The 13,161-nt window shown below is 41.3% G+C and overlaps 1 protein-coding gene across 6 annotated transcripts in view; it reads right to left on the bottom strand.

Annotated features, from left to right (window-relative positions):
- The window catches only part of CWH43 (cell wall biogenesis 43 C-terminal homolog), a 56,626-nt gene that overhangs the window by 37,378 nt on the left and 6,087 nt on the right, over positions 1-13,161 (bottom strand). For all 6 annotated transcript variants that reach the window (XM_058547033.1, XM_058547037.1, XM_058547035.1 and 3 more), the window contains exons 3-5: positions 4,865-4,985; positions 4,348-4,502; positions 1,931-2,132 (exon numbers count right to left, since the gene is read on the bottom strand). In XM_058547033.1, coding sequence (XP_058403016.1) covers positions 1,931-2,132; positions 4,348-4,502; positions 4,865-4,985 — 478 coding nt within the window. The remainder of the gene's footprint in view (positions 1-1,930; positions 2,133-4,347; positions 4,503-4,864; positions 4,986-13,161) is intronic.

The raw sequence follows: 13,161 nt of genomic DNA, 5'->3' as shown, positions 1-13,161 counted from the left end.
TGATCCGGCTCTCCCTCTGCTCTTTCACACAACTTATGCTTGTTTTCACAGGGAACTTTGGAGACAAAGCTTTAACACGTGAGAATAAACGCCTTCCCTTCCTTTCTCTTCCTTTGTGCCTTTCTTCCTTCTCTCCTTTCCTCCCAAATATGCTACGGTATCCAAGAGCAAAAAGATATAGACTCTGAATGAGATAACATATGTAAATCTCCTAGCTCAGTGCCTGACACAGAGTAAGTCATAAATATCAGTTCCTTTTCCCATTCCCTGCCCTCAAGGAGCTCAGTGTCTAGAAATGAAAAAAGATGTAAAATAACTGCAGTATTTAAAAAATGTGTAATACAGAATAATAATAAGAGATATACGGGTGGGGGGGATTCAAGATAGTATGTGGCATAAAGGAACCCTTGGGATAATCAGAGAAGACTTCACAGAGGAGATACTTGAGCTGGGTTTTAGAGGGTGAGTAAGAGCTTGCCAGGATCTTAAGGAAGAGAAGGCAGCCCAGACAGAAGAAAGAGCACATACATGCAGATGGAGGACTAGAACAGTCTCAGCACGTCTAGAGAATTGCAAGTGCTCTCAGCCCAGGTGAAGTACAGGGATAAGGTAGGGAGCATTTGTAAAAGTGGAGGGTAGGGGGTAGATCCTGTCTCATATGACCTGGTATTGGCAGGAGAGAAACTGCTGAAAGGTTTTAAGCAAGAGAGTGATGCAGTCAGATTTGTGTTTTAGAGAGATCATTCTGGAGCAGTGTGGAGAAGACCACACTGAAGAGAAACCATTAGAAGACAATAGCAAGAGCCTGGATGAAAGATGGTGAGGACTCCACTAAGGCAGTTATGGTTGGGGATGGGGAAGAAGGGAGAGATTTGAAAGAAGTGGTAGAATCAACTGGACTTAATGCCAAATAGATGCAGAAAACGAGGAAGACAGAATTCTAGGATGACTCTTGGTTTCTGGCTTGGATGATGGAGTAGACAGATAGAGTGAACCAAGGCATGGAGGAAGAGGAACACGTTTCGGTCCTGGGAACTACTGAGTCCAGATTTGGACATGCTGAGTCTGAGAAGCCTGTGGGATATGCCCAGATGTCTGCTGGGGAAATATGCAGCAGGCAGTTGCCTGTCTCCAAATGTGGGAATTTCAGCACTTTAAGGGAAAACAGATATCTGAGGCAGATGTTTTAAGAGTTCCTCCAATCTTTTCACATGAAAGCCTGGAACCGGCATGGGAGAAAAGAGGTGTCAGGAAGAAAAGAGAAAAGGTTAATGAGGACCGAGCACATGGACTAATATTTAAATGCAAGACTGCTCCCTTCCTAGGTGCCCCACGGTTGGAGCAAATCCCAAACTACCAGAGGATACAGAGATCTCCTGGGCTTCCCTCCTTTGCAGAGAATACAGATCTGTGCCCAGGCTGCAAACCCCGTATCTCTCATCAGGACACTCTGGTCTTGTCCTACCAAATGTCAATAACTGTAATGGGGGGAAGGGTGTCTAGAGGAAAATGCCAGGGAACATCACACCTTCCCACCACTGAGAAAACTCTTTTATGCCCATGCAGGAGCTCCCAGAACCTCTTACTCAATGTGTCTGACATGTAGGGAGAGTAGCATATGAAATACCTGGCTAGCACAGATCTAGCTGCTCTACAAAGGAGCTATTTCTTGCCCCAACTGTAACAGCCAATTTCTTTAATTTTATTTATTTATTTTTTCCCCCAAAGCCCCAGTAGATAGTTGTATGTCACAGCTGCATCCTTCTAGTTGCTTTATGCGGGATGCGGCCTCAGCATGGCCGGAGAAGCGGTGCATCTGCGTGCCTGGGATCCGAACCCGGGCCGTCAGCAGCAGAGCACACACACTTAACCGCTAAGTCACGGGGCCCACCCCAGCCAATTTCTTGATTGCTTCCAAACCCAAACTCACCCAAATGGGTTAGGATCTGGCCCCGGATGGGGATGCCCACTCACTGCCCATCTGGAAACGAGAGAGACCTCTCCAAAAACCCAGTGGGTGAGGAACACCAGACTGCCAAAGGCAGCCCCTGCCAACAACCAGTTAGATCTAGAGGCCATCCCCTTGGCTGCCTCACCAGTCTTTTTCCCCTCAGGTTTACTGCAGTCGCCATCTAGAATAAAAAATGGAAAAGGGTCAGTTACATGGAAATCTACCCTCTATATTTAACAGACTTTTAGCAAGTAAGAAATATACCTGGCTTCTAGGAGCTTACTTTAGAAGAGGAGATGGGACATGCAACTACAATACAAAGCAGAATGTCCTGAGAGCTAGGCAGTAAGAGAGCTGATCTCAGGCAGGCTAGATCAGGAACAGTATAGAGGCAACAAAGCATCTTGGAATTCAAAAAAATGCAGAAAGTTATTTACTTCATGTGAAGTTAACAGCATGAGCAAAAATATACGTAGAAATAGTGAAGGGTATGTTCAGGAAACAAATGCAGTCCAACTTGAGAGGAACATTTCCAGTACACCAGGCTGCTTCCCCCAGAAAGAACAGGACTCTCACCTAACCCTCTGTATAGCGAGTAATAATAGTGCCTTGACTGAGCAGTCACTGTGTGCCAAGCCCTGTTCCAAGCCCTTTATATGAGCTCACTGAATTTTCACAACTTTATGAGGTAGGCTCTATTACTAAACCAATTTTACAGATTAGAAAACCGAGGCCCAGAGAGAATAAGCAATTTGTCCAAGGTCACACCGCTAGTAAAGAGGAACTGGGATTGGAACTTAGCCTGGCGCCAGCGCCTGTGTCCTTAACTAGACTATACTTCATGGGGCTGTTGAACCAAGAGGTCTCAATCCATTGCATCATTGACTTCACATAATGTAACAACTGCAGAAAATGCTGGCAGGAGAATTTCTTCGTAGGAACAGAGAGCCTGTTGGGCAGATGCTTACGACACTGTGAAGCCCTCTGCAGGATAGGAGGATGCCTCAGCGCTTTGTGGCTGGCAGCCCTATTTTACAAGGAGGAAGGAGGAGCAGAGCTGAAAGCTATAGGGATGAGGGAAAGGGTGGTGAAGACAGAAGGGAGGCCATGGCCTGGAGGCTAAGCAGACAGTTTTTGGAGAAGAGAGATACCTAAAATGAACCTGCTGAGTAATATGCTGTGTATTATGATGGGTGAGTCCTCCCCCAGGATCCAGCAAATCTTCAACAAAACTACAAAAAACTCCTGGTTATCATCAGATACCCTGGGGAAGCTGGTGGGAAGACTTGAGTTTTGTAAATGGGGCACAGGGCAAAAACAGGAAGGGACAGACAACTGGGTCACATAAATTTAAAACAGAGGCGAGAAAGAAGAAAACTCAAGTCAGGAAATGTAAATGATACCCCGAAGTTCCGATCCTTATCAGGTTGTACCTGCGAAATTTGCTGCCTGAGTTCCGCCTCTAGATGTTAGCGTTTTATGAAATATAGAACATATTAAAGCACTAGACGGAGTTCTCAAAGTTCTAACTAATATTAACGTCACCTGACCAATTCACTTGCACGATTTCCCCCTCTTCTCAATACCCCCGTTTCATGCCAAAATTGGGGCAAAAGGGGCATTATACAAGCACTCTGTTCACGGTGAGCCAAAACCCTCTAAACTTCCATTAATCTGTGAGATGTCTCCTTGTATTTACAAAAGAACAGTGACTCACTGAGAGTTACACTAAAAGCCAGGAGCAAGATAATTAGACTCTAGTAACACTTCCCCTTCTTTTCAGGAGGTCTCGAGTAAGCACACGAAGCAAACATCAAGATGGGTATGTGTCTGTCTCAGAGTAAGTCAGCTCCAGACAGAAACAGGGGATTTGAAAGGTGGTGTGAATTTGCAAGATTTCCTTTCTTTTCAAATTTTAGATTTGGAACTTAAATATTTTCAGACTCTTGGGAAAAAAAAACACACACACAAAAAAAACCCAGGTAGTTCCCACAGCCCTAGCTCACAGATAACTTTCCACAGTGTTAGAGATATACTGGGGTCAGTATGGAGGCAGAAAGATGAAGGAGCCCATCCTGGAAAGCCCTGTCCAGGGGGAAGGGCAGGAAGAGCTGAAAGCCAGCTGGGAGCACAAGGTCTGGCTCTACTCTCCCACTGCACAGCGATACAAGCCAGCTTTTTGCTTTCACCCTCTGTTACTGGCAAGGAAAAGGTGCCTTCTGCTTAGATAATAGTCCACGCTGGCTGCGCCGGTTTCTATTTCAGAGGGAGAAAAAGTTGAATTGGAGATTGGTGCAGAAAGACCATTTTTATCTTTTCAAGATGTGTTACATTCAAAGAAGCAAGGTAAACTATGCAAGAGAGAAAATCCTGAAACAAACTGGGCGTACTCTTACCCATGTAAATGCGATCAAGTGTGGCTATGGTACTTAACGTCAGTATCACTCTGTTGGGCATCTGATAACTCCAGATTGGGTTTAGTGAAGTGTACCAAATGCGGAGAACAAGAAGAAGAATCTGTCCTAAGATGAATCCCCAGATTCTGAAGTACCTGTGAGTACAAAAGTATTTTTAACGACTTTTTGTGTGGTTTCAATGTACTATGCCGATAATGAATTTCATAGTTTCACAGAATGAGTATAGGAAATAGTCTTGCTGGTAATTTGCAGTAATGTACATGTCTTAGCCTTTATAGAGCCCGTTACCTAGGCAGCTTGTCATAATTCTTTAATTCTGAAAACATTATTAAAACTATTGGCAAGTATTCACATCCTGGTTTTGTGAAAAGGATAAAAATGAGACTTCTACAAGGCCAAATGCAAGGTAAATACTACACTGGAACTCCTGGTCCCGACTTTCCCTTTGGTAACTAATCACACTTGCTTGTCTAAAGGTATAAGACACAAACCATACCTTTGCAAACCGCTTCCTGTCCACCACGTCACAGCTTGCACTATCAGAGAGGAAGACACGCCAAGCGCAAGGACCACTAGCCGAAGTTTGGCATTCGGAGCCTGGAAGGAGGCTATGCTGCCTACAAACAAATTAAGGAGAACTAAGGGTTTCTGGCAATCATGCATTGGTACTCAGTGATCTGCATTTGGTAACTGTTGTGTCTGATGTCCTCTTTATACTCAGGAAGAGAGAGTTAATATATAATTGTGCATGTGTACAAATCTTTTAAAAATTTTTTATTGAGATATCATTCATACCATAAAATTCATCATGTTAAAGTATACAATTCAATGTTTTTTTTTATATAATTTATTTATTTTTCTCCCAAAGCCCAGTAGATAGTTGTACGTCATAGTTGCACATCCTTCTAGTTGCTGTATGTGGGACGCGACCTCAGCATGGCCGGAGAAGCGGTGCGTCGGTGCGTGCCCGGGATCCGAACCCGGGCCGCCAGCAGCGGAGCGCGCGCACTTAACCGCTAAGTCACAGGGCCGGGCCGGCCCCCAATGGTTTTTAATATATTCACAAAGTTGTGGGCCGGCCCCGTGGCTTAGCGGTTAAGTGCAGGCGCTCCGGTACTGGTGGCCCGGGTTCGGATCCGGGAGCGCACCGACGCACCGCTTCTCCGGCCATGCTGAGGTTGCATCCCAGATACAGCATCTAGAAGGATGTGCAACTATGACACACAACTATCCCTGGGGCTTTGGGGAAAAAAAGGAGGAGGATTGGCAATAGATCTTAGCTCAGAGCCAGTCTTCCTCAGCAAAAAGAGGAGGATTAGCATGGATGTTAGCTCAGGGCTGACCTTCCTCACAAAAAAAAAAACACAGTTGTGCAACTATTTCCACTAATTCCAGAATATTTTCAATCACCCCAAGAAGAAACCCATACCTATTAGCAGTCATTCCCTTTTCCTCCTCCGTGCCCCACTCCCAGCCCCTGGCAATCACTAATCTACTTCCTGTCTGTATGGATTTTTCCTATTCTGGGCATTTCATATAATTGGAATCATATAATATGTAGCCTTCTGTGACTGGCTTCTTTCACTTAGCCAATATTTTCAAGGTTTATCCATGTTGTACCATGTATCAGTGTGTCATTCCTTTTTATGGCTGAATAATATTCCATTGCATGGATATACAGCATGTTGTTTATCCATTCATCAGTTGTTGGGCATTTAGGTTGTTTCCACTTTTTGGCTATTATGAATAGTGCTGCTATGAACATTTGTGTACAAGGTATTGTGTGAATGTATGTTTAGATTTTTCTTGGGCATATATCAAGGAGTGGAGTGTCCAGTCATATGACAGCTCTGTATAACATTTTGAGGAACTACCAAACTGTTTTCCAAAGCAGCTGCACCATTTTACATTCCCACCAGCAACGTTTGAGGGTTCCAATTTCTCCATATCCTTACCAACACTTGTTATTGTCTATCTTTTTGATTATAGCCATTCTAGTGTGTCAAAATCTTTAAGGTCAAAAAATGACCTAAATCGATAGGAGTATGAACTAATGTAATAGTGAACTACATAGTAACTAACCTAAATTACCTGAGGTACCAGAGGTGAGAAAGCATGTAACACTCAGATCTTCTCTGTAGTTATGTGAGAATACCTTAGGACTCTTCAAAAACAAAGTTGTTTCATTGCCTTAAGAAGCATCTGAAGGGAGTTTTAAGGCAAATCGCGGTAGCCTCTGTTTAGCATTAGCAAAGCTCAATGGTTACCTGGAAGAGTATCTGGCAGAAACTGGCCTCTTCATCCTCAACTCTGAGTCACTTTTCCACCTACTCCCCTTTCTCAAATATAATTCTACCTCTACTCCAGGGGATGGGTTTTCATGGAGGAAGGAGGCGAAAGGGGAACAACAGGAAGCACCCCAAATACCACACCCAACCCAAACGCATTCCACATCACATCCCTTACAGCCACCAGAAGTTACTGGGCCAGAATTGGACTTAAATAATAAAAAAACTGTCCCAGTAACTGCTCAGTCAGTGGCTTTGTAGGTAAGGCTGGCACAGGCAGCACTGAGCAAAGGCAACAAAAAAGTGCCACTGATGAGATGACTTCCGTAAACGCCAACCGAGGAGTGTGATGAGAAAACGAAACTTGCAACACTCAGGCCATAGTAATTCATAGAAGGATACAGTAAGGCAAAGGCAGTTTAACAAAGTTACCATCTCCTCAATTCAGGGTAGAAAGGTGCATTTCTATTACTTCTGGAGCTGAAAATCTCACTGTCATTTGTATGTCTTTCCATTCCTGTGGACACCATCTTCGTCAAGGGTGCATTTTTCTGTGGTCTTTACCACTGTTCTTTCTGAGCCCAAGCTTTTTAAAAACCAGAGCTCTCCAGCTGGGTGGACAGCCACAGAACTCACTGCACCAACTGCATCCTGCCTTCTTCTGGGTCTGACGCACAGAAAAGCAGAGGGCAATTTCCTAGTGATTCCTGTCACTGTTTCCGAGAAAAGTCAAACGGAAGAAATGTAAAGCATGGTTTATGAACAAATGCCCCTTGGAAAACTCAGAGAAACCAACTGCATTATTGCAGGAGGGCAGGACATCCAGAGTTTGCAGCTACAGATTCATCCAGAGGGGAGTCGGGCGTTTTACGTTTTTTAAACCTTTTCTCCGTGACTTCACTTTCTTACTTTTCTACTACCACTACTTCTCCAAGGTCTCTCAATATTAATATTAATAATCTCAATTTTTGTAATAGCAAGTGTACATTTAAAATTTTTTCAATTGCTAGTTTTGGGCAATGTAACATATTCAAATTCAGAATTCAAAAGGTATACAGTGCAAAGTTGCCCTTCATATCTGTCTCTAGGTACCATATTCTTCTCCTTGGAAGCAACTAAAATGCTATCAGTTGCTTTTTTAAAAATCCTTCTAGAGCTATTTAATGCATGTTCAATTAAATACTAAATACATTTTCATCTAACCTTTTTTACCCAAATGCTAGTATTCTGTACACACTGTTTAGTGCTTGCTTTTTTTCACTTAATATTTTGAAGAACATTCCACTTCCTTACATAAACAATGTTCTCATCCCTTTATATAGCTGCACAGCTATTCCAAATTTCATAAACATAATTTATTTAACCTATCCATATAGATGACATTTAGGTTATTTCTAATCTTGCTATTATAAATATTGCTGCAATGATTAAATAACCTTGTATTTTTATCTTTTTACACGTATGTGAGTATATCTGTAGTATATATTCCTAGAAGTGGAACTGCTGAGTAAAAGAACACATACATGTTTGTAATTTTGATAAATACTGCTAAATTATCCTCCGCAGAAGTTTTACATTCCCACCAGCAACGTATGAGTACCTGCTTTCCCACCCTTACAATACAGTGTTATCAGACTGTTCTTTGCCAATCTGATATGTGAAACTGTATATAAATATACATGGGTGTACATATAATTTGTATTCTACTGTGGGAGATCAGAATTGGCCACCCAGAAATGTGTCTCTTTCACATGAGGATCATTTGAGGCTGGTTACTTTTAAGAAACTGCAGAAGGGAAAGAAGCTCTGAAAAGTAGAAGTTACCCTTTGTAAGAGACATGGACATTGACAAGGGAAATCTCCATTTGTAAAGGTATTTCCCTCTCTGTACCAGGAAGAAGGGGGGATGACCTTATCTCTGGAAACTCTTATCAGTGTGGAAGGCTGGAAGGTGAGGACTTAATCTGCATACACTTGTTTACTGTGCTTTCTGGTAATCTCCCACAGCTGACGCCCCCACCCCCAACATCCTCCTTTGTCTTTAGCTGAAGGTAGTATTTAAGGTGAGAACCTCCACCACCTTGTTGAGAAACTCAGTTTCCCTGGTTTCGCCCATGTATACATGTTATAAAGCTTTGTTCGATTTTCTCCTGCTATTCAGTCTCATGTCAATTTAATGTGTAGCCCAGCCAAAAAGGATTCAGAGTAGGTAGAGGACGGTCTTCCTCCCCTTCAGTTTGGTGACTTAGATGGGATAAAAATTTCACTGGCTGGATGCTCTTTACTCCTGGACTACTGCAGCCGAGAGTTCCTGGACCCCTGACAAGAGCTGGCAGGAGGTAAAGAGTTCTTACCATGTCAGTCTCCCGGATCTCTGCCTGCAGGGTCCAGTGGAAGCAAGAGTGGGGAGTTTTCTTCTTTTCTAGATTTAGATTAGCAGGAGAAAATAGTGGTGAAGCTAGCTTCTTGGACTCAGCAACTCTAGGATCTGGTTGAGTACTCATTGGTTAATTGATCCTTTTCCTCCCAGAAATAGTCACTATTTCTCCTTGTCTCCATCTTTTTTTTTTTGTCGTTTGTCATAAGACACAGGTATCTCTATAAGACTGTTATCTGGGGCTTGGCTTTGTGACCTCATTGGTCTCCACCATCTGGAGGATACATGTACCAGCATGCATCTTGGCGGCCAGTCAAGTGGTCTGGGGTTCTGGGACACACTCTTTGTCTGGCTGTGTCTGCTCTCAGGGGTTTGTCATAAGGGGGCCCATTTGCTTTCATAAGGGGCCTTTGTCATCTTAACCTTTGTTGCTTGCTGTGCTTTCTTATTTTGGGGAGGCAATGCTCTGGATCTCTTTTGAGGACATCTCTTACATCCATGGTTAAGCTTTGGTATGAGTTGCTGTTAAGGTTAAGATCTTAGTCATCAATCTGGCCAGATGATGGATAGTTTAAATTGGAAATATTTGGGAAAACAATTTGTGAGAGCTCTCACCATAACTGTTTTATTGGTATCTATGAAAAGGCCAGATTAAAAAAAAAGGAAAAAAAAATTTGACTAGCCTCCAGACCCTGGCTCAGGTTACAATTAAATTTAAAAAATGTAAAAGTGTAGGTGTTGATAAGATTATAAAGGTTAGAATGTTTAAGCTAATTTTATATAAAGAGGTTGTATTAACTTTGTCTGAGTATGTTTTAAAATGTCTGACCCGGAATGCTTCCCTTGTTCTAAATTATAAGACTAAGACCTACTGATAAAGTCCTAATGAAAATTATGACTAGAGGTATAAAAGGTGATGGAATTCAGATGAAATTTTGTAGAAAAACTGATATATTTATTGGCTTTTATGTGAAGTGATTGTATCTCTTTTTGCCTGATTGTATTATAGATTGTATTGTGGGGACAGACATTGTGGCCCACTGGGAAAATGGAAGCTTTCCCCCACCTGATTGTAAGACAGCACATAAATCTGCCCTTACAGTGGTAATTATACTTACAAAAGGGGGAATCAATAGGGTTGCCTGAGTCCACACTATATGAGATAAAAACTAGAGGCTAATATCAGGATAATAAAAACTCCCTTCCCCAAGGTAAATTGGTCTAGGGTTAAATTGTACACTTAGAAAGGCACAGACTTTTAAAGGTGTGATACATTGTACTGAAAGTTTTAGAACACACAAATCTTTTGATTCACCTCTCAAGTTAACATTTTCCCTGATTAAAAAAAAAGCAATTGGGAAAAAAAATGTAGCTGGGAGGGTGGGTCAACTTCTTTGTCATTTAAACTGTAATCCAGTTCTTTGGGGACCTGGAAACAACCATCTTTGTCTTACAAATCTTTGCAAGGCCAGAGGTATGACTATAGAAAGCAGTTCAAAGTTCATTTGCCAATCCCAAAGCCTCCCCTCTGAACTCCAGAGACTTTCGCAAGTGATTAAAATATCTAGCCTATCCCAGATTCCTAAGACTGAAAGAAAAAAAAAAGAGTTTTGTACATGGTCAAGTTGGCTAAGATTAAAATAAATCTAATTAAGTAAATAAGTTTTAATAGCAGAAGTAAGCTGGTACAAAAATTAGAATTTGGTTTTCTCTTTCCCTTAAAAGGAAAATTTTCTTAAGTTTACCTAAAAGACAGAGATCTATGTTTTGTTAAGGTAATTTCTTGTGTTCGAAAGACTGAGGTCTCTCTATTAAGGCTTTTTTGGACTGTTTTAATGCTTTGTTTGCCCTTGACTGTTTCTGTTGTCACTTTGTTTGAATGGATAACTAAGCATTGTTTCACAGCGACAAGATCAGCAATCCCTTGATCTTGTCTGACCAAGTCTTTTAAAATCTTTTTTTTTTTTGTGAGGAAGATCAGCCCTGAGCTAACATCCATGCTAATCCTCCTCTTTTTTTTTTTTTTTGCTGAGGAAGACCGGCTCTGAGCTAACATCTATTGCCAATCCTCTTCCTTTTTATCCCCCAAAGCCCCAGTAGATAGTTGTATGTCATAGCTGCACATCCTTCTAGTTGCTGTGTGTGGGACACAGCCTCGGCATGGCCAGAGAAGCAGTGCGTCGGTGTGTGCCCGGGATCCGAACCCGGGCCGCCAGTAGCAGAGCGTGCGCACTTAACAGCTAAGCCACGGGGCCGGCCCCTAAAATCTTCTGATATTTTTGACAAGCTCCCCAAAATTCCTATCTTAAATAAAGTCTTTCTTTTGACTTTTTCCTTTGAGAATTTTCAAAGATCCCTGGGACTTCTCAAAGAAATTTGCCCTCTGCCTATAAGGAGAAAGATGTAAAACTTATTAGGTTTATTCGGTGTGTTAAATCACATGGGAAGCGTTGTCAAACAAGTGATGATAAACCTTCTTAGGGGATATTATGTGGGTGAATGTTATTGACATAGGTGTTTTAAAATTGTATAACTACTGAAATTCTGGTCTTTCCTGGTTATCAGTCTGGTTCTGGTTATTACTTTAAAGTGGTATATGTCACAAAATTAACCAAATTTCTTTGTCAATTGCCATTTTGGGGTTTACAGACAGTTATTTCTTTGCTCTGATACTTTTGCAAAATATGTTTCATCTTCAGAGAAGTTCATGGAAAGGACTCTGGTGCTTACTCTAGAACACAGGTTTCTGATAAACTTGCAGATCATAAAACTGAACTGCGTAAGAAATTACAGAATTCTAACTGAGAAACTGATAACTTTGTGAAACTACTAACAAGATTAAGATCAAGAATCGATGACACTGGACTGAATGAACTGATGAGGATGATTATAATTTTTATGACTTTTGTTTGAAATATTGTTGATTTTTTTAATGTTTTGTTTTTTCAGATTTACGGATAACTTTTTCTCTTTTCTCCTGAGCTAGCTATGACTTATGGCAATTTGGTAAATTATACCTTTGTAAGCAGAACTGAAACACTTATCTTTTTCTCCCTACCTGATCCCTCCAGAATTTGGAAACTCTTAGTGAGTGAGTATTGTTATTTTCATGGCAATATAGTTATTTGCATAAGTTCAATAAGAATCTGTTCTCCCAAAGCTAGAAGCATCACAATCCCTGACTTCAAAACATACTACAAAGCAATAGTAATCAAAACAGCATGGTACTGGTACAAAAACAGACACACAGATCAATGGAACAGAATTGAAAGCCCAGAAATAAAGCCACACATACACGGACTGCTAATCTTCAACAAAGGAGCTAAGAACATACAATGGACAATGGAAAGTCTCTTCAATAAATGGTGCTGGGAAAACTGGACAGCCACATGCAAAAGAATGAAAGTAGACCATTTGCTTTTGCCATTCACAAAAATTAACTCAAAATGGATCAAAGACCTGAAAGTGAGACCTGAAACTATAAAACTCCTAGAAGAAAATATAGGCAATACACTATTTGACATTGGGCATAAAGGAATCTTTTCGGATACCATGTCTACTCAGACAAGGGAAACTAAAGAAAAAATAAACAAGTGGAACTTCATCAGATTGAAGAGCCTCTACAAGGCAAATGAAACCAGGATCAAAATGAATAGACAACCCATGAGCTGGGAGAAAATATTTGCAAATCATATATCCAACAAGGGGTTAATCTCCATAATATATAAAGAACTCACACAATTGAACAAGAAAAAAACAAACAACCCGATCAAAAAATGGGCAGAGGAAATGAACAGACACTTCTCCAAAGAACATATACAGATAGCCAATAGGCACATGAAAAGATGTTCAACATCACTAATCATCAGGAAAATGCAGATAAAAACAACACTAAGATATCATCTTACACCCATTAGAATGGCTATAATCACCAAGACAAAAAACAACAAATGCTAGAGAGGCTGTGAAGAAATGCGAACCCTAATCACTATTGGTGGGAATGCAAACGGGTGCAGCCTCTATGGAAAACAGCATGGAGAGTCCTCAAAAAACTAAAAATAGAAACACCCTATGAGCCAGCTATCCCACTACTGGGAATCTAGCCAATGAACCTGAAATCAACAATCC

Source organism: Diceros bicornis, chromosome 8 (genome assembly GCF_020826845.1).
Source record: "Diceros bicornis minor isolate mBicDic1 chromosome 8, mDicBic1.mat.cur, whole genome shotgun sequence".
In the NCBI taxonomy this organism is placed as follows: domain Eukaryota; kingdom Metazoa; phylum Chordata; class Mammalia; order Perissodactyla; family Rhinocerotidae; genus Diceros; species Diceros bicornis.
This window is presented reverse-complemented; position numbering and strand designations above follow the sequence as displayed.